General features: G+C 41.4%; 1 protein-coding gene across 4 annotated transcripts in view; it reads right to left on the bottom strand.

Annotated features, from left to right (window-relative positions):
* LOC130188098 (nuclear GTPase SLIP-GC-like) overlaps nucleotides 1-16028 on the bottom strand; it is a 63659-nt gene extending 47631 nt beyond the window's left edge. The window contains exons 1-22 of one of the 4 annotated variants that reach the window (XM_056406183.1): nucleotides 15979-16028; nucleotides 15551-15632; nucleotides 13702-13814; nucleotides 12758-12805; nucleotides 12583-12616; nucleotides 12340-12435; nucleotides 11901-11991; nucleotides 11389-11605; nucleotides 11024-11251; nucleotides 9788-9991; nucleotides 9492-9670; nucleotides 9242-9332; nucleotides 9073-9160; nucleotides 8802-8923; nucleotides 8142-8318; nucleotides 7895-8049; nucleotides 7612-7735; nucleotides 7323-7431; nucleotides 7071-7204; nucleotides 6757-6838; nucleotides 6555-6633; nucleotides 5373-6481 (exon numbers count right to left, since the gene is read on the bottom strand). In XM_056406183.1, the coding sequence (XP_056262158.1) occupies nucleotides 6472-6481; nucleotides 6555-6633; nucleotides 6757-6838; nucleotides 7071-7204; nucleotides 7323-7431; nucleotides 7612-7735; nucleotides 7895-8049; nucleotides 8142-8318; nucleotides 8802-8923; nucleotides 9073-9160; nucleotides 9242-9332; nucleotides 9492-9670; nucleotides 9788-9991; nucleotides 11024-11251; nucleotides 11389-11605; nucleotides 11901-11991; nucleotides 12340-12435; nucleotides 12583-12616; nucleotides 12758-12805; nucleotides 13702-13814; nucleotides 15551-15617 (2448 nt within the window). In that variant the 5' untranslated portion in view covers nucleotides 15618-15632; nucleotides 15979-16028 and the 3' untranslated portion in view covers nucleotides 5373-6471. Of the gene's footprint in view, nucleotides 1-5372; nucleotides 6482-6554; nucleotides 6634-6756; nucleotides 6839-7070; nucleotides 7205-7322; nucleotides 7432-7611; nucleotides 7736-7894; nucleotides 8050-8141; nucleotides 8319-8801; nucleotides 8924-9072; nucleotides 9161-9241; nucleotides 9333-9491; nucleotides 9671-9787; nucleotides 9992-11023; nucleotides 11252-11388; nucleotides 11606-11900; nucleotides 11992-12339; nucleotides 12436-12582; nucleotides 12617-12757; nucleotides 12806-13701; nucleotides 13815-15550; nucleotides 15633-15724; nucleotides 15746-15978 lie in introns of those variants that run through there. The other 3 variants (XM_056406184.1, XM_056406185.1, XM_056406186.1) reach the window with 3 other exon arrangements.
* Nucleotides 16029-20923: the final 4895 nt, after the last annotated feature.

Raw genomic sequence — 20923 nt, forward strand, 5'->3', positions numbered from 1 at the left:
AAACCACCTTTCTGAACTCACCATTCCGGCTGGGGTGGTGCTTGTGCAGTACGTAGATGATCTACTGATTGCCACCGACACAGCTGAGTCCTGCCTTGAGTTCACGTTACTATTGCTCACGCACCTTAGCCAAAAAGGCTACAAAGTGAAGAAGGAGAAAGTGCAATGCTAGGCCGCACAGTCTCTGGAGAAGGCCTCAGTGTCACAAACGCCCAGAGAGAGAGCGCATCCTACACCATCCCAAACCACTCACGGTGTCCGCCATGCTCTCATTCCTGGGACTGACAGGGTACAGCCGGTCTCATGTACCCAACTACACTGGACTCACCACTCCTCTGAGAGACATTGTCAAAGTTGCTGGACCACGGAACCTCACAGCCCAGCTCCAATGGACCACAAGCAGAAGAAGCTTTCTCCCTGATCAAACAACGGCTTACAGAGAGTGCTGCCCTTCGCTCTCCTGACTACACTATCCCGTTCCATATTGATGTTTCTGAACAGCGTGGCTTTGTCAATGCCGTGCTATATCAGAAACAAAGAGGGGAAAGAGGGATACTTTTGTACCATTCTTCCAAACTTGACGCAGTTGAAACAGGCCAATCCACATGTGGCAGATATGTAGCCACTGTCGCAAAAGCAATTGAGAAAACAGCGCACATGGTGATGGGACATCCATTGGAGATACACACGAACCACGGAGTATCCGCCTTTTTGATGAGTAAAGAATTCACATTCAGCGCGGCCAGACGAACAAAACTCCAGAAAATCTGCACCGCGCCGCATGTCTCCTACGCCCCCGGTGGCATAAACATGGCAAATCACAGAAGAAGGAGAACCCCACAAATGCGAAGAAAAAAACATTCAAGAAAACAAACTACGAGTGGACCTACAAAATGACCCACTAGAACACCCAGAGATGTGGCTATTCAGCGATGGATGTTGCTACAAAGGAGAAAAAGGCAACATAGCATCCTATGCTGTGGTACAACCACTAAACAATGAGTCACATATCACCAGAAAGGCAGAAATCATCCCACAACCAGCAAGTGCACAATTAGCAGAAGTAATGGCACTCACACAAGCTCTGAAGCTTGCAGAAGGAAAAAGAGCGAACATCTACACCGACTCAGCCTATGCACATGGAGCTGTGCACATTGATGGCCCCTCATGGATCAGAAGACAATTCACTACATCAGGGGACCAACCAATCAAACATCGACAACACATGGAGCAACTATTGGAAGCTGTAATGCTCCCGAAAGAAGTGGCAATAATGAAGTGTAAAGGACATGACAAATATGCCAACAGCACTGTAAGCAGAGGAAATGATGCAGCAGATGCAGCAGCAAAGGAAGCTGGAGGCTACACCCCGCAACAAATGACTCTAATGGTGCGTTCACACCGGACGCGTCGAAAAAATTCTCGACGCGTCTGACGCAGCAGTCTCGACGCACGTCGAAAAAAGTGTGTTCACACCAGACGCGTCGGGGGCGGAGTAATAAATGGGTCGAGGAACCACAGGACCGCAGAGTACTTCCACTTTTTAGTGGACTGAGCTGCACTCCCACTGCGCTTCTCTCTGATCTCTCTCTTCTTCTCTATTTGATACGTGTCTCTGAGACTTTTCCACCTACGGCGGCAGATCTCCTCTGCCATGAAACACATATGCCGGCGGTTGGTTCATAGTAAAGTACAACAAATAGCGAGAATAAAAGCAAATACATACATTCAAAACTTACCAGGTAGTGAACACACCATCAGACCCTCCAAGCCACAGCAAATGGAACTTACCCCCTCGCACATCGCCGAAGTACAACAGAAAGCTGGACCATACGAATGGTCCGAATGGAGGCGAGGAGGAGCCAAACAAGACAAAAGCTCAAAAGAAGAGCTATGGAGGAGTGCAGATGGAAGAATTGTGGCCCCAGCAGAATTGTGCCAAATACTGATCAAAGACGCACATGGAAAGACCCACGAAGGAAAGAAAAGAACTCTGAAAAACATGACATTCCTGTGGTGGCACCCTCACATGGAAAGCATGGTGAACCTACACTGTGATGAGTGCGAAACATGTGGCAACCACAACCCAAAGAAGCCTTACCAAACACCAATGGGATCATACCCTGTGCCCTCAGCCTGCTTCCAAGAGGGTGGGACGTGGACGGTCCCCTCCTACATCGGAGTGCCAATCCGCAACATAGGAAAAAGGATTGTTAGGGTGAAAGACCCAGACTCTTAAGAAATGAGTAAATATTATAGGAATTTAGGCGCCTGATGGGACCTCAATATAAAGGATTTCGAAGACACCGACCAACCCAGTATCTGGCCTTCTCCCACTGGGGTCCACAGATTTGCTGTGATACGAGCAAACAAAATCACGTTTCCACTCGGACCATTTACGGTGACTACTGGAATTGACATCCTCTCATGCGAAAGTCAGCAAGGAGATCTCACGGCAGGCGGAACAGGGTATCGAGGATACAAGATCTATCTGGAACTAAGGTTAGGAGAAGATGTCCTGTATTCAAATTGTCCAAAGTATCCCCCGGGTCATCCCAGTATCGTCCAATGGTCACTAGAAATGAGGCGCTGGTACCATACGCCCTTGCGCCCGAACCCCCTAGAAGCTATGAACGAACTACTAAGAATAGAAGCCCACAAGAAACGAAGTTGTAAAAATTATGACAGGGAGATACGGGCTAAGGTTCGGAAAAACAAAATAGAGAAATAGAGAAATTCCTTCTCCTGGGCCCAGGAGAAGGAAATGTATGTCTAAAATGTTTACATTTTGCTTATGGATGCAATAAGGTGTTCACAACTTGTAGGTGTGAAAAGAGGGCCTCTCTGAGAAAGAAGGATGTGAAAGGAGAGTACATCCTCTTCTGAGAAAATAAGGGAAAAGGACGTAAGGGTCGGGGTCCATACATGGAGGGCACATAGGGGCTAAGATCTGACAGGTCCATATATGGAAGGTACCGAGGGGCTCGTTGAGTAAGATACAGGGTCATTCTTTACATTAGAGGAACATCAGCCAGAAAAGAGGAACAAGGATGCAACCTCCTAGTTCCTGATTATCAGCTGCATGATACAAACTTGTCCTAACGGTAGCTATCGCTTACGCGCACATTTTGCCCACGCTGAAGGACGGACGAGAGGAGGAACCCGTGAGCCATAAGAGGGAAGGACTTCAAAGTGCTCCAATGAGGCTCGCACAAAGTCTAAACCAAGCGCCGCCTCCAACAATAGACAGCCAATCACAGAGGCTCTCCAGAACTATTTACGCCACTGCTTCAGGTAGCTCCGGCATCCTTTTCGACTCCGGCTCCTTAAGAGTACCGAGCGTTTAGGTCCGAGCTTGATCAGCTTGTAGTAGCTTGTTTTCCTATATTCTGTTTGCTGTTGAATAAACGTAGTGTGTTTAAACTTAGAAGCTCCTCTCTTCGTCTGATTCCGCCGTACTCCTGGTGAATCCTTGACCTCGACAAATTGGTGGCAGAGGATTTAAAATATGTTTTTGCCCCACCCTACCCGTGACGAGAAGATGATTTGCATAGAGAGGTTTGTAAGTCACTTCACAAATCGAAAGATAAAATACAACTAAGAATATAAAATGTACCATTACATTCCTCCCTTTTGATCATAAACATAAAAATAGTCATAGCTGTAAATGTTTCTCAAATTGAACACAACAATTCACTTAGATTCAAGTTGTGTTTTCATATTGCTAACACAAAGGGAAACTATTGCTACAGTATACTAATTACAATGGGGGAATTTAGTCTTTACACATATCATATCACATACCATCGTCAGAGTTGTCGTTGAAGTCATCATCATCAGGCACGTGCACAGATAGAGCCCTCGTGGTGCTCAAGCACCAGCCCTTTTGCCCTGGATGAGTAAAGTGCCCTTTTTGCTGGAGCCACTTTTTTTATTCATCAGTATTTAAGAATAAAAGTTACTCTTTCTGTCATCAAGTCCCCGCAAATGTGTTTTAATATCCGACGGGGCATTTATCTGAGAACTTCGCCCCGACATGCTCCGCGGCGCTCACGAGCTCACGTGCCCCCCTCCCTCCCTCCTCCTCCTCCTCCACTTCCTCCTCCGCGCAGTGCTCCTCGCACCACCAAACGGCTGCACCTCCTTCTCCTCTGACCCGCAGCATCAGACACACAGGTCCTGACGGTGTTTGTCCCCTGACGTTGTTTTGTGATAAATCAACCGCAACATTAGCGCTGCTGAAAACATGACGTCACAACTGATCCGACGTTTCCTAAAAAAATAAACAAACAAAAACTCACGAAATCCATGATTTCAAAGCCTTGCAGCTGTTTACTGACTTTAGTTATGTTTAGATAATAGAGAGAGGAGAGAGAAGAAAGAGAGAGAGAGAGAGAGAGAGTGCATTCTTATTCCGTTCTATTTAACAGGGGCTAGTCTAGGATTTGCGTGGTCAGACTGAAAAAAATATCAAAAGGCCTCTCTGGTATTGTTCAGAGGGATGTCTGTTGATGTCTATCAATATCGCTCATTTTGAAAATGACGTAAGAGGGCAATACGGATCCGTATCAGACCAGCGAGGAGGGCAATACGTGGCTGGCATGACGACCCATTAGCCAATCAGAACGCTTGTACTGTTGCTATATATAATAATTCATCTTTATTCAAAAAGAAAATGTAAGCTAGTGGTCTGATGCTGCCCAGAGGAAACGCAGGTCGAGGACAGCGTCATCAGTGTATTGATGCAAATGCTTCAACTCTGGCAGAATTCTTTTTGTGGCATTGGGTGCCCTTTTTTTGGGTTTGAGCACCTGCCCACCAAAATGTCTGTGCAAGTGCCTGATCATCATAGTCTACGTTTGATCGTTGTGAAGTGAATGATGGAGAAAGTATCCAGCTCAGTGAATGCAAATCAGCATCATGTACTGTAGATCTAATTTGACACAGCGTCCAACTTCATCCGTACATTAGCGTTTTTACACATGTCAACGTACACGTGTAGATGCACAATAATACCCCAAAAGCCAGTAAAACAATGAGAATAGTAAGAAAGCCCACCAAGAAGTATGTTCTTGATAGAAGGTAAGTGTGTCCTCTTCCAACCACCATGGCTTCCATGGAGTGTCTACGCGTTTCTGTCGTGTATGGCTATCTGTAGAGAGAGGAGGTGTTATGGGAGCTGCGTCTGTCAGCTGTGCAATTCTAGTAGAATTATTCTCTGTCAGTGGTACACCGTCATGATGAATCAATAACATTGCAATTGCTGCTATGCATGTTAAAAGTAATAAACAACCCATTATTTCTCTTGGGCCACATAGTCCTGGCTGTCGAAGCAGGTGTCATGATTGTTCCAGTGTTGTTTGTGACTGCACTTTGGTTGGAATGTATGAAATACATTCAAGTTTTATTGGGTTTTTACAATAAAATGAGGATTAAAAGTTACAGAAGTTGAATGATACAAAACAGGATAAAAAGGTAATAATTTTCAAAACACACAAAAAAAGAAAAAAGATAAACACACAAATAAAAGGCTTTAACCACTGTTGCTTCTTTTTAGATTTCTCACATCAAGATCCATATATAGTTCACAACCAAAACATCAACACAATATTGGATCAAACTTTTTACGCAGTATTTTTCAACAATGATTGTAAATATCTCATGATGCAGTGCTGTCTATAGTTTAATGACATTTCATTTAGTTGTGGGCTTCTTAGCCTTCAGATACTTTTACAAAAGAAATGACAAAGAAGCTAAAGAACATGTGGCACTTTGAAAGTGAACTTTATTGGACCGTATGCCATGTCAGATACGTTAAAGGCATTTAGATTGCATATCAGTGTCGATTAAAACACAACAATCTTTCAGTAAATAATAAGAAACCATGGCTGATTTATTACTAACATCTAGTTATATCCAATTTGTGATGAATGGATTCACACACAAAGATAACATAATTTTGCAGTAATAAAGATCAGATCATTCTTTTAACAGGCGAAATTCTTTGTCAAATCCAACATATTGTGATCAAGGTTCAGGATGTATGTTAAACAACGATAAAATCATTGGAATTTCAATCCCAATCAACCAATACTAAACTACGATTAAAAGTTTAAAATATACTCAAAAAGAAGACTTTCTTTTTGTCATTAAAACCAAAATGTATCTGCGACATGATGATGGACTGGTAACAAAGATCTGTACCGTGTAAACCACAATGTACCTGGTTCGAATCCGACTGGGGACCTTTGCTGCAGTACATCCCGCTCTTACCCCCCACACAGTTTGTCTGCATTTGAACTGTAATCAATTAAAAGCTCAAATTACCCTCGCGGATATTGAACATATGCAATCTTTCTGCAAAAATAGTACATGTAAAGAAATCACTTAAAGAGAATATGATGACTTGACAAAGGGTTGAGACCAAATCCAGAGGCCTCACGTCTCTAATCAGCACACACGCAGGGCTCGTCAGTTGGTACTGTAATTAAAAAGCATCGTTAGCATTATTCAGAACAGCTCAATTATTGTGATTACTTTAACAGCAGTTTTACCAAATGAGTGGTTCTTCATCTGGACCTTGCATCAGTTCTTTGTAGTGGTTCTTCACCATCTCAAGCTCATTCTCAACATCTAAAACCCCCAGAAAACATCAAGTTCACTATTAATTACAGTATTTAAAATGTGTTGACGTGTTAATTTCAATAAAATATGTTTAGTCATTATCATGTTTCTACGTTGTTTCGTTGTCTTTACCTGGGATTGAGACGCCATCTGTCTTGAGCGACAGTTCGATTGATTCCTGCATTGTTTTTTCCAGGTCCTTAAGGATTTCTCTCTAAATCAGGATACAACTCAGCATTAGTCACAGCCAAAATATGTATTACACCAATAACAATAGCTGAGTTTGTGAAAGGGCCTCCAGTGATTCAGTAATTTAAGCAGCATTCAAAAATATGTATATTCCACTTGATTATATATATGATGGCCTAGAATTGTAGATAAAGATAAAAATCACAACATGTTTCAATAAAACCTCATCGTATGAATTATTATAAAATGTTACAAACCATCAAGTCTCTCAGCTGGTTCAACATAACATCTTTAGCTTTCTGAAACATGACGTCCTTTGACCCAAGTATGTGCGTCTCAATAGCGTGCCTCATCCTTTTCAGACTGCCGTCTCCTTCAATTAGTTTTGCAACTACAAAAATACAGAAAAACTTCAGTGAATTACATTTTATTATAATTACATTTTGCAAAATTACAATGAAAGATGTGCATTTTTACATGGACAGGCTTTATGTGTCATGATGTCGTACCGTCATAGCATTCCTGCATGCTCGTCTCAATTGTTGTCGTCAGACTGCTGTAGATCGTTTTCTTACGATCGCGGATGATTTTGTTGAGTTTTGATTTTATCTTGTCTTCCTAAGAGAGAGAATATGAATCATAGTTCAACATATTTTAAATAAAATCAAGATATTATATAGAGATAGGGCTCATCTGGTAACCCCCCCCCCCCCCCCACCCCCCAGATTTGACCTGAAATGGAGCAAAGTATTCAATCTGATAATGTTGGTGACTAATGGTCCTCTTGTCTTCTTTTACCTCTGTGCTGAGAAACATCAGTTGCAGTTTGACATCTTTGTACTTTCTGTTCTTTCTCATCGTCTTCGTGTTAAGTGAAAACAAATCGAGGACTCTGTTGAATTGTCCACATTCTCCTTCATTTCTGAAACATGTGAACAAATAAAAAAATGTCATAAACGCAGCATTAACAAGTTTGCATTTCAATGATGTAGTTTGTATGTATGTATTATATCACATCATTTGTAAACATTTTCCATAGTTTCAAATTAGCCAGCACAGCTTTCATTGAGTCATTTCTTACGGGAAGGTTTTCTTGAATTTGTCATCAATGCTCTTAGTCAGGCATGAAGATAACTTCATATTGAGGTTTATTAGTTTCCCCTTTGTTGGTTTGTAGGCGCCATCGTGCTGTACTATGCACTTCAGTGTCCGGTGGAAACCACGACCTGACATGTTCTGAAACAAAACAGACAAGAGAAAACATTTTAAGACATTCATATGAAGTGCAAAATCTGTTGTAATTATGTAGTTATAATTCAAATACGTACTTCAGGCTTTATGACCGATGTCAAGTTTGTTTCCCATGAACTTTCAGATTTCCTAACTCCCTCACTGAGGCATTCTTTAAAAGCCTGTTGAGTCTCTTCCATTGAGTTTACGACTTTTTGAAGTGCATCCTTCATCTTTTGTTCAAGCTCTGTGCAGACAGCTGTCTTTATGTCAACCTGAAAGAAACAACACATTCAGTATTTAAAGCAATGTAACAAAACTGCTATTTATTCACATTGATATGAACCACGATCTCTGCATCACGCTGACAGCCCCCCCTATCCCAATCCCCTCCTCCCTTCCATCATCGCCATCCTCTCCACACCCTCCCCCAATCACCCTGCACCTTAAATGTCTAAATATAGTCACTTGCACCATTGGCTTTTGGTTTGCTGTTTGTTTACATTTCCACTGTTGACCATTTCTGCACTGCTATTTATTCACATGTATATACACATTTTTAATTACTGTCATTTTGCAGCCCCTCTGAAACGACACAAATTATGGAAAAGAATTATCTTGATTGCAAAAATATATGTATTGGTGACTTTAGTCTATCTTTGACTTTACCATGTTTTCACATTATTTTCTTTCAATTTTAATGATGATTAAAGACAAAGAAAGAATACAAAGAAATAAATGTCATGACTTGATCTTACCCCATCTCTACGGCTGGCCCCTTGAATCAGAGAGAGAATCCCGAGAGCTCCTTTCACATAGTTTAATGTCACTGAGTGACAGTCATTGAGACCCTGCAGAAATTCCTGAAGTTCAGGTATTTCTGTAAAAGAAAATGCAGTTTGCATCTTACAGTTACTCAACATAATTACATTTAAATGCCATAATATAATTAGTCATTCTGGTTTGTTTTGTTCAACTTAATCAATTTGATATCATAGATATCAAATCATATTTGGAGACTTCACCTACCAGTTTCATCTGGATCTAGGACTGTCTTTCGAAGAAACTCGAAGGAACTCACTGTGAACACTTTGAAACTTCCATCACTGAAATATTTCTGAAAAAGAAATGTTTAGATGTTAATGCATGTTTGTAGTTGTAGAAACTGTTTTAATTTCTGTCAGTCTATTCAACTCACCGTAACCTCGTTTAGTTTTCTGAATTCGTTTCTCACTTCTTTCTTGGCTTCTTGGTTTCTTTCCAAAATGAAAGCACGGACATCAGTTGAACTAAATAAAACATAACTGCATTAATTGGCACATCGTACAGTATTTGGAGAACTGAAACCTCAAATTCAAAGTTTTTTGCGTCCAGAAAAAAAGGCAAAATGACATCACAGTGACTTTAATATACATGCCTATGTACTTTTGACATCTTAAATCACTTACGGACGGGCTGGATCATTACTTGATTCATCAGACTTGGAGCAGATGAAGTGAATCTGCCGACACTGGCCAGCGTTTCCCATGAAGCTACAGGCACTTTTCAGTATCTCCCAGGCTTCAGGCTCCGATGCAGCGCGGTTTATCTCAGTCACGATCCACACAGTGGAACAACTTCCAACGATCTGAAGGGACAGGACAGCAAGTTATGATGATGGGTATCAGTACTTTGTAATAACACAATGTCACAGTTTTCAGATGACACAGTAATAAAATAAACAGCATTGCATGTGATAAATTACCGTTTTCCACATCTTGTCTCTGCTCTTGTTACGATCCCCATTTCCAGGAAGATCCACAAGTGTGACGTGCTTCAGGAGATCATTATTTGGCACCCTGATAGTCACACACTTCACAAGAGGCCAATACCACCTCTTTGCTTTTACTTTTTCATCTTTTGATTTGCTTTTTGTGTATATGACACATTTTTCAGATAGCCCTTCAGCCTGCAATACATAATAGAATGAGATTAAAGCAACGTAGGCCAATTAATTTATATGTACAGACTCTAACTTCTAACTGCTTTAAAAATGTCACAAAGGAATTAGAACAGAAACCCTATCATTAAAATAACAAAAGGATCATGAATGAACCGTAAAAGAAGGGGGTCAAGTACTGATCCCTGTGGTACTCCATAAGTCATGTTTACCTGCTGGGAAGTAAGGTTACCAAATGGGATAAAATAATTACTATTATTGTTACCAGAAGGTTTGACACAGTTGTCCAGTAAGATGTGAACAAAAGCAAATTTGAGATTTAATAATACATTTTATCTTAAGGTAAACTGTTTAGTCATAAAAATGGAGGAATAATCCTCATTGGATTTAGTCAAAACAGTTGTTTAAATGTAATTAGTTGCTGGTAGACACACTTTTTTCTCTCTAAAGTGTCAATTTGATACAAGCGTGTAGTTATAGAGGACGGTGGATCAAGGCCACTTGAGTGGAACATTTCACAGACTGATTTTATTCTAAACTTGCATATTATATCAATTAAATAATATGTCACTGTCAGGTGTCGGAGGAGGAAATGTGTTTAACAGTTCTCTCTCCTGGAATGTTTATGGGGGTTAATCTAATCCTGTGGGGTCACGTGAAAAGGTCACTCAAATGGTCACTCGGTAGAGGGGGTGCAGAATAAACAGAGCCTTCGGGGGTCTCAACTTCCTCTTTACATGAAACAGATGGACTTTGAGAATGTGGATTGTCTCTGAGATCGTTTAAACTTTAAAGGATGCAGTCTTGCACTGAGGAGGCAGCAGTTATTTCTGACGGTCTTGAGCTCAGGGATTCTGCTCCATTCAGCTGAATGTTTTCATGACTTGTTTGTATTTAGCGCTTGGTTGATTACTTGTAAACGTGTTACAATAATAAAGTGTTATGTACTACTTTTGATTTCTCACAAGGTAAAGGAACACTAATTTCCACCACATCAGGCATACAAAAAGGCTTCTTATGAAGATTTTGACTCCTACTTACTGTTTGGCCTGTCAACATCTTCCTCTTGGACAGCAGAAATTCTGGGATCTCTTTGAAATATTTGCCATCCATGAGCTCTTCAGGAGATTTGTTTTCCCAGTCTTCTCCATACAGCACTGACAGCTTTTCCACAATGTCTTTACGATCCTTCTCTTCATCCTCATCTCTTCCCCGATCCGCACTTTCCCGAAGGAAATTTTTAGAGAACCATAACTCCTCTTCCCATTCCTAAATACAAAATAAAAAAATACCTTTAACTTTGTTACATTAAATGACATGCTGTATAATCAACAACTGTATTATTTCAGCCACATCATACCTTTTTAAATAGCTTCAAGTCAACACACATATGCATCATAGTTTACCTCTTTCGTTATGAACTCAATGTCTGCCTCATACTTTGAGTTCTGCTCATTAGCCTCCACTTTAATCATGACCGAGGTACATGCATTGACGCTTCCACTGGGCAAGAGATTCCTCTCTCCAATGACGGCATTGATCAAATAGCTCTTTCCAGCCCCGGTTCTGCCAAAGACACCGACCACCTCCCTCTTGTCCGTCTCCAAGTCATTGATTTTTCTCCTGTTGTACAAGAGTTTAAGTGTGGGTTAATTAAATAATGTCAAAAACATTAAAATATTGAAAGAATGTGTCAAATCAGAAGGAGACCAGTCTACGAACAGCCCTCTACAGCATACTGTACCAAAAGTAATTTGCTGTGTATTTTTGGTAAATTAAGGTTTTTTTTGAACCCATGATGCAAGGCTCAAAACCTTAAAGTCTTAAATCTGTCTTCGTAAAACTGGCCCCCGGTCAGGAGTGGAACCAGGCGCATATAATATATTAATATGGACAATTTGATAAACTTAAAACTTACCTCAGGAAGTTGTTGAGCTTGTTGTCTTGTTGAGGAATTTTCTGATGAACAAAATTCATGATGTTTTTCACGTCAGACAGTAGTATTTCCTCTGTCAAAATGAAAGTAAAGACATTTTCAGCAGGAACCATGAATCAGCGTATCAAGTAAGCGGTAACGCACAATGAGGAGAAGAAGGTAAAGCGTGAGAGGAACTTTCTCTGCCAGGTTTATTTATCATGCTTATACGTGGCAGATTAGCACATGATAAACCACGGTCTGGGTTCAAAGCATCATAACGGTAAAGGCCTATTTAAATTGAAGCATACGCAGTGTTACTATGGATACCTGCATATATGCATTGGGGTTGTGTGACAGGATTACAAACAGCACCAGATGAGAGTATTTTCTGTGGCTACGATATATAAACAGACATTTGCTTTGTAAGTATTATAAATACCTGCTTTGTATGATCCTGGTTCTGTGTCAAATCGTGGTCTTTTGTTTGAGGATTGCCATTGGCTGGACTCACCCTGAAGACCCGACCTTCTCTTCCCTTAGTGGGTCATTTTTGTTGAAAAAAAGGGGAAGAATAATGTGTTGTTTACAGTCTTAGTAGAGTGGTTTCGTCAAAGCAAGATATTACGACCTTAAAAACTTAAATGAACAATGCACGTGATCAATAAGAGAACGTTTATCTCACCTTGATTACTTCTGTCACTGGTGGACGCACAAGCCTGAGGGTGAACATGAACATGTGTGTCTTAAATCAATACGAGTGACCATGTAAAGGTTGGAGCGGACTTTGACAATATGATCTGTACTATTGTAATAAATGACTTATGATACCTTCGTGATTGAAACTTTATTCAACTTACTTGAGCAGACGAATCAACGACTTCGGGATTTCCTGTTTTTTGTTCCTTCTGGTGACGAAAGAAAATAGTTGCAAATCCATAAAAGTGAATAAATGTTACAACTCCAGCACACGCTGTTATTGTTAATGAGACATTTTTATGAATTGGCGGTCATATAACAACATTGTTGTATCAATCTTTTCATCTACTTCATTGTAAGAAAGTGGATGGGAGATATTTTAGTTTGGAAGTGGGATCACAGATCTGACCAAGTCAGGGTGGCCCTCTTGGTTTGAAGGTGTGGTATTCAGTTGTAATGGTAAAATATAGTACTGCCATGTTCTGTGAAAATGGAGCTAAGGTGGTCAGGAGTTATAGAGTTATTTAGTGTAGTGAGAAAATACGGAGCAGACCAGCTAGCTCTCATAAGATCAATGGCATTCCACATGGGGGTTAGGGGAAGCAGAGGATCTTTGGGTCTTGGTCAAGATAAGGAACTGATGCTTTTCAGAGAAAGGAGAGGGAACTTCTTTATTTAAACAAGACTCAGCACTTTTGTTGGTTTGACCGGGGGTTAAGAGTCGTCAGCCTCATGTTGTGACTTCTACTACATTGAATCTTGTATCACAGAGTTCCCTGAGAAGCTGTGTCATAATGTTCCTCCGTCCAAGGAATGAAACAGATAAAGGCAATTTTGAGTCAGAGATTTCATTCCTCCTTTCTAGATTGACAGAGAAAATATTCCACTCCACAGTTCAGGAGTATCAGCATGCTTTCTTTTCAGTGCCTGCAGTGTGAACACATGTTTAAATGTAATATTTACTTCACAAGCGCATGCTGAAACAAGTGTGAACGACTAACTTAATACATGTTATATATCATGAAAACTTTGAACAAAAGTATGTGCTCCTGTAATTTATAAATACAGTTTTAGTGTAACTTGTGTGCACAGTACAGAACCTTACTTTTAACAACTTGAGTCTCTTCTTGAATTTTGACCTTGGTCCCACGGTGGGGATCAAGTCGGCGATATCTTTATCATCCAGACAATAAAAACTTTCTTTGTCGATGTCTTGTCCTGCAATTTAAAAACACAGATGAATCTCAGTCACGGAAGAATAAATCTCAAACTGCGGCAGATTTAATGATTCCACTTCCACTTTCCATTTGCAACTATTACTGTTATTACTAATCCATGTTATTTATATCTTGTTTATTCTTATTTTGTTGGTATTATTCACTCTTATTTTGGTTAATATCATTTACAAGTATTATTAGTTTCCCACTGGGACTAACGAGCGTGTTGTGAGCGCCCTCTGCTGGGCCCCTGCGGATTTGAGCGGTGCGCCCCGAAAACTCTTCCCAGTCTGCATTACTTTATCTCCGTGTAAACTATCTCCGTCTCCATACGCGTTTAATAATCTGCTTTAAAAAAAAACACAAATATTGGAAAATTATGAATATCATCTTTTTATTTCACTTTGCCTTTAATTTTCACTATAATATTATTTCATATAATGTCCAAAATAATGTTGTTTTTTACTTGTTATATAAAAATGGAGAAATTATTGCTGGGAAATGGGTCAATCTCTGTGCTTTTGGGCCATACAAGCCCTCATACCGTAACTCCATGAATAGGGGTGCATTACATTTCAAGCGGCGGCTCACTTGACCGAGTATTCCGGATGCCGGCCCACGTGACCGCAGTAGTTTTAAGGCAATGTAAGAATCAGTGTTGACTAATCCTGGCAATTCTTGTCTCTGTTTAGAGAGTACAAAAACACAAAAGGATCTAATACTTGTAGCCTATACAATTGGCAGTGTCAACAAGAGTACATATAGCCAGTGAACATATGGTCCCAATTATCTTTAGAGTGTTAAAGTAACATTTTAGAGTTAACTCTGGTAAGAATAATTATTTTACTCTACACAGAGTAGTGTTCATTTTGAGTAACACGAGTCCGAGTGTCAAATGTAAATAACACTTGTAGTGTTATTTCTACACTTCTCAGTGTAGAATAATAACTCTTACCTGTGTTATGTTTAGTGTTAATTTACATTACATTTCACTGACAGGGACAGGGAGCAAAACAGGGCTAAGTGTCTTGCTTAAGGATCGACTAGGGTGGGGATCCCATATGTTTACTGGCTTAGTGCTAATGTACTCGTTAATTCTACTGTGTAGCTGTTGACTCGGTCACGTTAGCCGTCTGCAATTCGATATTTCAATACACAAAAACAGCTCGAGTGTAATTTGAACTCAGTATAGAGTTATTCTAAAATGTTGCTTCTAATGAAATATCAACATTTGATATAAAAAAGTAATTTAGAGAAATTCTTTCTAGAATTAAAACGCACGTGATGAAACTCAATTTGAAAGGTGATGGAGGGGGCGGAGCTTTCCAGAGTAACAGTGAACGTTGTCATTGACATGGGGTTTTACTCTGGCTTTAGTTGTGATGACTCTGACAGTCAATTCACTTTAACACTGTATATTTTACACAAACATGTTTAACTCTGAATAGTTACATCAACATGGGGGCTATTTACTCTTGATAGTGTTGTAATAACTCTGAAAAAGTCAATATACTTTGACACTGAATTTTTAACACTGGGGAATTTACTGTGTAGGCTACAGGGGGGCTTTGTATTTGGAGGGCTCGGTCGTCAACCCCCAGTCTCTAAACTATATGTCTGTCAAGCAGAACTACATTGCAGCATTCTTCATAGTTATATTAGATTTGTATGATTAGATCTGTCAGTATTGCTATACACATTATCTGTGCCTTAAAAAAGATGCATATAATACTTTACCTTTAAATGTATCTATGAACTCGCTGAGATTCCATTCAGATAATTTATCCCGAACAAAATCATCCATGACAACGAACGGCAACTGGAAGGAACACAAATAATCATGTGTTAAATCGACCACTGCAACTTTGGAGAGTTTTAAGTTTACATAACCAGGCCTGGTCAAATACTCACACAACTTACGTTACGCTTACGCAATGCAACGTAAGATGTAGAGATCTGTCAATATTGTGTCCGTTCCCAAGAGAAGCAACTTCTCATCAAGTCGGGACGAGCGCGTTTCATTACTCAAATTCTAGCGCGTATACATCACGTCTCGCCTTTTGTTTTGTCATTCACAGAGACGTCTTCCAGCTTTCAGTCGACCAATACGAGTCACCCGCGGTGCTTTCTGTCCTTAATAAGTTAATATAAATGTCAGCGCTTACCTGCGACCTGAAGGCTGCAGATGTAGATCAATGCCTGTTCTCCAGTGCGGGCGTAGTCTCTTTGTCTCACTCGTTATCCGACTCTGCAGACAAGGAAGTGTTGCTTCTTGCACTGAAACTCCTCCCTTGAGGAATTTCCCTTCTGAATGATGTTTGTAATTTATTCATTCTTATACAAATTGTCGACATAGTAGCCTAGGCCTACGGTGCTATGCTCCATACATTTGTACTTCATTTGGTATCATTCACATTTGTGGGGCTCAAACTTTTGATGTAAAATGAACTTAAATTGTTAAAATTAAAAAAGTCATTATTATGAGATATGAGACTTTCTATCTCATAATAATGGCTTTTTATCTCATAATAATGAGGCCAGCATTAATATGTTCTCGTATGTGCAGGTCACAGGATAGGGAGCTCTCTATGAATAGGACATACACATGTAGCTGTGTGTTAAGGGCCTAGGAGCCTGAGAGGTTATAATCAAATTGATGTGACCGGAAATCGTCCGGCCTCAATGGTAAAGGGGGCTCGGTGCATTTCAATATAAGAAAGAATCTCCTGTTGGTGGTGTGTTTTATGACTTTGCCCACCTGACAACCCTGTATCACAAAAATAACTTTCCCCCAGAACTAAAACGTAATTTGCAATTACGTTCGACTGAAACATATTTCTCTCCAGATTACGTAAAAAGCATACTCTAGTCTTATTCATTATTATATGTTGTATTGTCTGCATATTATGACAGCAAAAGGCATGTTCACTTCTCATAAAACAAAAAACAGGTATCCTGTGAAAAGGTGAAACATCTGGGAAATAATTTGGGAATTGTTGATAAAACATGATTTAAAACATGATTTATAAAGAAATAATGGAGCTATGAACTTGTTTTTATAACAGTCAAACAACTTCTAAGTTTAATTTGATTCTTCTGGTCACAGGCAAAGTATCGTCACAGCAATTGCAAGAGCAGGTGAGAAGTCCATTCAACTCGCAGGTTGAAGTGGAAATCTGACTAAACAGAAAAAATATATTTTTCTACACAAGGATAACGTCGTCGGACTCCATTCAGAACCTAACATCTAATTGGACCTAGCTGGCATGAGGGAGGACAACTGCATCCTCCCAGGCCTTGACAAACAGAAACGTACAACATTCCTGTCTAATCTTCAAAGATGATCATAAATTCGACCAATGGTGTGTGGGTGTTGTATTTCTGGGCTGGAATGCAAGTGCCTCTCTGTCACAAACTTCTGCCTCCCCTAGCTAAATCAGCCATTTGACCTAAAACTGAACTCAGTTCTGTTTGAATAAATCACCAGTTTCCTGCAGGCCAAGGTTGATGAGAGCTCTTATAAATGGAAGTATACAAATAAAAAATAGAAGAATACATCAAAATATAATATACAACACACATCTCACGCGCAGCAGAACAACGCTGAGCTTTTGCATCTATCTTTATTGTCGATTATCCAGCTTTAAAACATATGACCGGACCTTTCCATGACCCTGCTCAGTGGTGACAGCTGCACACAGATGCTATGGAACAACACACCAGGACAGAACTGGCCAAACAACGGCTCCTTCAAGGCAGACAATCCGGCAGTCAGACCCGGTCTAGAGCAGGACCTGACTCAGCCCCAGCACCGAGGTGTTTCCTGCACAACAACTCTTCTATTTACCCCTTGTTTATCTCACTTTGCCTCAATGTCCTGACCCTGGTCTACATGTGTAGTCACTCTAAGGAGGGGCGTTTCCTCCAGGTAGACGCATTCAAGATAAGAATGTAATACAACTGAGGTGCTGCAAATGGGTGCTATTCAAGGCATGGCCTTTTAGAGGTACTGTAAGCGGTATGGTAATGGGGAGGGAAGTCAGGGCTCTTCTCAATGTAAAGCAGTTGGATTTACTTTGTGTCAGTAAAAATCCAAACAAGCCAAGTGGACTGGCACCATCTCAGAAACCTTGGGATCCCTCCTAAAGGAACACTCGAGAGCGTGGCATGCATGGAATGACGCTATCGGTCTGATTTATGAGGCTCCAACCTAGAACTTGAGTATGGCGGACGTTCAGAACATTTCGGTTCTCTCTCTCTCTCTCTCTCTCTCAAAAAGACCGTTTCTCCATTCAGCTCCATTCACAGATGACAGCGCAGGGGGAACCTCCTCGCCAACTGAGGAAAAACACCACATCTTGCCGGGTGAAGCTCCACAACATAAAGTGCTTCACATGCTCTTATATGCATTGAGACTATTGAGAGAGCTGTCTTTGGTGAAAAATAAATCCCCACAAAAACCCAAATGAACAGGGACAGGGTTTAAATGACATTGTGCCCTGTCAAATTCCATTTTCATCTTACTTAACAGACAATGTCGACGCAATACCTTTTCCACTTTAATCAGTATATAATAAGGTAAGAGGTGTGATTTATGGGCTGCGCTTTATACATAAAAGGAAACATATATATCTGACTGGGCATGATGTTGACAGCCTGTGTTTCCCTAAGTGTAAACGCTTGTACAGTACACACAGCCAAGGACAGTGCATGCGCACACGCACTTTTACAACTGTTGATGGAGCCGAGGCTGTCCCACTACGCTGTGGGATTCTGGGAAAGTTAACAACGTCCCTTTTCCCTCCGGCTTTCTTTCATCCCACATCAGTCCTTCTTTCCCTCTCTAACCAACATCCCGCCACCACTGCATGCGTTTCCATCATCATGAATACAGGCCATTTACTCTCTTTTTCCATATGTTGTATGTTATATAATATCCTATACTTTGCAAGAATATTCAGTTGCTTTGCAGACCAAAATCAAAAGTCCGACGTCAACACTTTTCCTGGGCTCGGAAAATCAACAAGATGCTGTTGATTTAACATTTATCAATGCAACTAAATTTACTACGTTTTTTATGTTCTCTCGCGGCCACGCTTTCAGATTTCCCCGTTGTTACTTGTGTATTGTGAGCGTGACTCTGGGTCAGTGGTCAGGGGATTGGCGGTTCAATCCCCGTACTAGTCGATGTCTCCTTGAGCAAGACACTTAACCCCTTAATTGCTCCCTGTAACTTCGTCTCTGATGTATGAATGAAACATGACTGTAAGTCACTTTGGATAAAAGTGTCAGCTAAATGACATCTCATGTAATTTATAGCATTGTTTTTTAAAAAATTCTTCCACTGTTGAGCAAATAAATAGTGTGGATTAGCGCTAGAGCCTTTCAATAACAGGGTTGAGCCACTACATCCTGTGTTTGGCAGGCCTTAAGCTAATATCTCAGGTTGCATTACATGCGGTCGTGACTGGGAGAAGATAATGTGGCTTTGATGCTATGAAGGTAGAGAGCATAGCCTCACATCATTCATCAGTCATCAGTGATCTCCGGCCTCACTATAGCTGGGCCTATATGTATGCCAGCCTGCTCTCCCTCTTGCCAACTATTGTCTTACCACCCCTTCTTTGGAAAAGGATCTAACATTTAGTACCAAAGACCCCGCGGCCCAAGGACCTCAACAGCTTCAGGCCGGTGGCATTAAAATCACACCTGATGAAGACCCTGGAGAGGTTGGTCCTTGTCCAGCTTCGCCCCCTGGTGAGCTCATCCCTGGACCCACTTCAGTTCGCCTACCAACCTGGCATCGGGGTGGATGACACCGTCATCTTCCTGCTGCAGCGATGCCTCTCTCACCTGGAAAAGGCTGGAAACACTGAGAGTCATGTTCTTCGACTTCTCCAGTGCCTTCAACAGCATCCAGCCTTTGCTTCTGAGGGACAAGCTGGAGCAGACCGGGGTGGACCACCACCTCACTGCATGGATCCTGGACTACCTCACCAACCGTCCACAGTATGTGAGGATACGGGGGTGTGAGTCAGACCGGGTCTCCTGTAGCACGGGGGCTCCACAGGGAACTGTTTGGGCTCCATTCCTCTTCACCATCTACACCTCGGACTTCAAGCACAACTCTGACAACGTGTACCTGCAAAAGTTCTCTGACGACTCTGCAATCGTCGGCCTCGTCTCTGCCGACGATGACAGGGAATACAGAGAACTGAACCAGGACTTTTTGGAATGGTGCCAGCAGAACCGCCTCCACATCAACTCCAGTAAGACCAAGGAGCTGGTGGTGGACTACCGCCGTGGTAAACTCAGTCCTCCGGTACTAGTGAGCATCCAGGGACTGGACATTGAGATTGTAAAATCTTATAAGTACCTGGGTGTTCACCTGAACAACAAACTGGACTGGGCTGACCACGCACACACACTTTATAAAAAGGGACAGAGCAGACTCTTTCTGCTGAGGAGACTGAGGTCCTTTGGAGTGCAGGGAGCCCTCCTGAAGACCTTCTTTAACTCTGTGGTGGCATCTGCCATCTTTTATGGAGTGGTCTTCTGGAGCAGCAGCAGCATGGCAGCGGCTGACAGGAAGAGGCTGAACAAGCTGCTAAAGAAGGCCAGCAGCGTGCTGGGTGTCCTCTGGATACTGTGGAGGTGGTGGGGGACGGGAGGATGATGGCAAAGCTCTCGTCCCTGATGAACCACGCCTCCCACCCCATGCAGGACACTCTCTCAGCTCTGCACAGCTCCTTCAGCCACCGGCTGATTCCTCCCCGGTGTCTGAGGGAGAGGAACCACAAGTCCTTCCTTCCTGCTGCTGTCAGGCTGCACAACACACTGCAGTAGATCGCTGGAGATCCCGGCAAACTCAGCACTTTACTCAGCACTTTACTTTATTTCTCCCCTGTATACTTAGTATTTAGTATTAGTATTTAGTTTTTTAGTGTTGTGTTTTATATTTATTTTCATTGATGCTCTGATGTGCACCGCTGCTGTGATTTTTGAAATTTCCCCACTGTGGGACAAATAAAGGAATATCATATCATATCATATTTCCCCTGGGAGGCGGGAGGCCCGGGAGGTATAATAGAGATGTTGACCAGAGAGACG

This window comes from Pseudoliparis swirei, chromosome 23, assembly GCF_029220125.1.
Source record: "Pseudoliparis swirei isolate HS2019 ecotype Mariana Trench chromosome 23, NWPU_hadal_v1, whole genome shotgun sequence".
Classification (NCBI taxonomy): domain Eukaryota; kingdom Metazoa; phylum Chordata; class Actinopteri; order Perciformes; family Liparidae; genus Pseudoliparis; species Pseudoliparis swirei.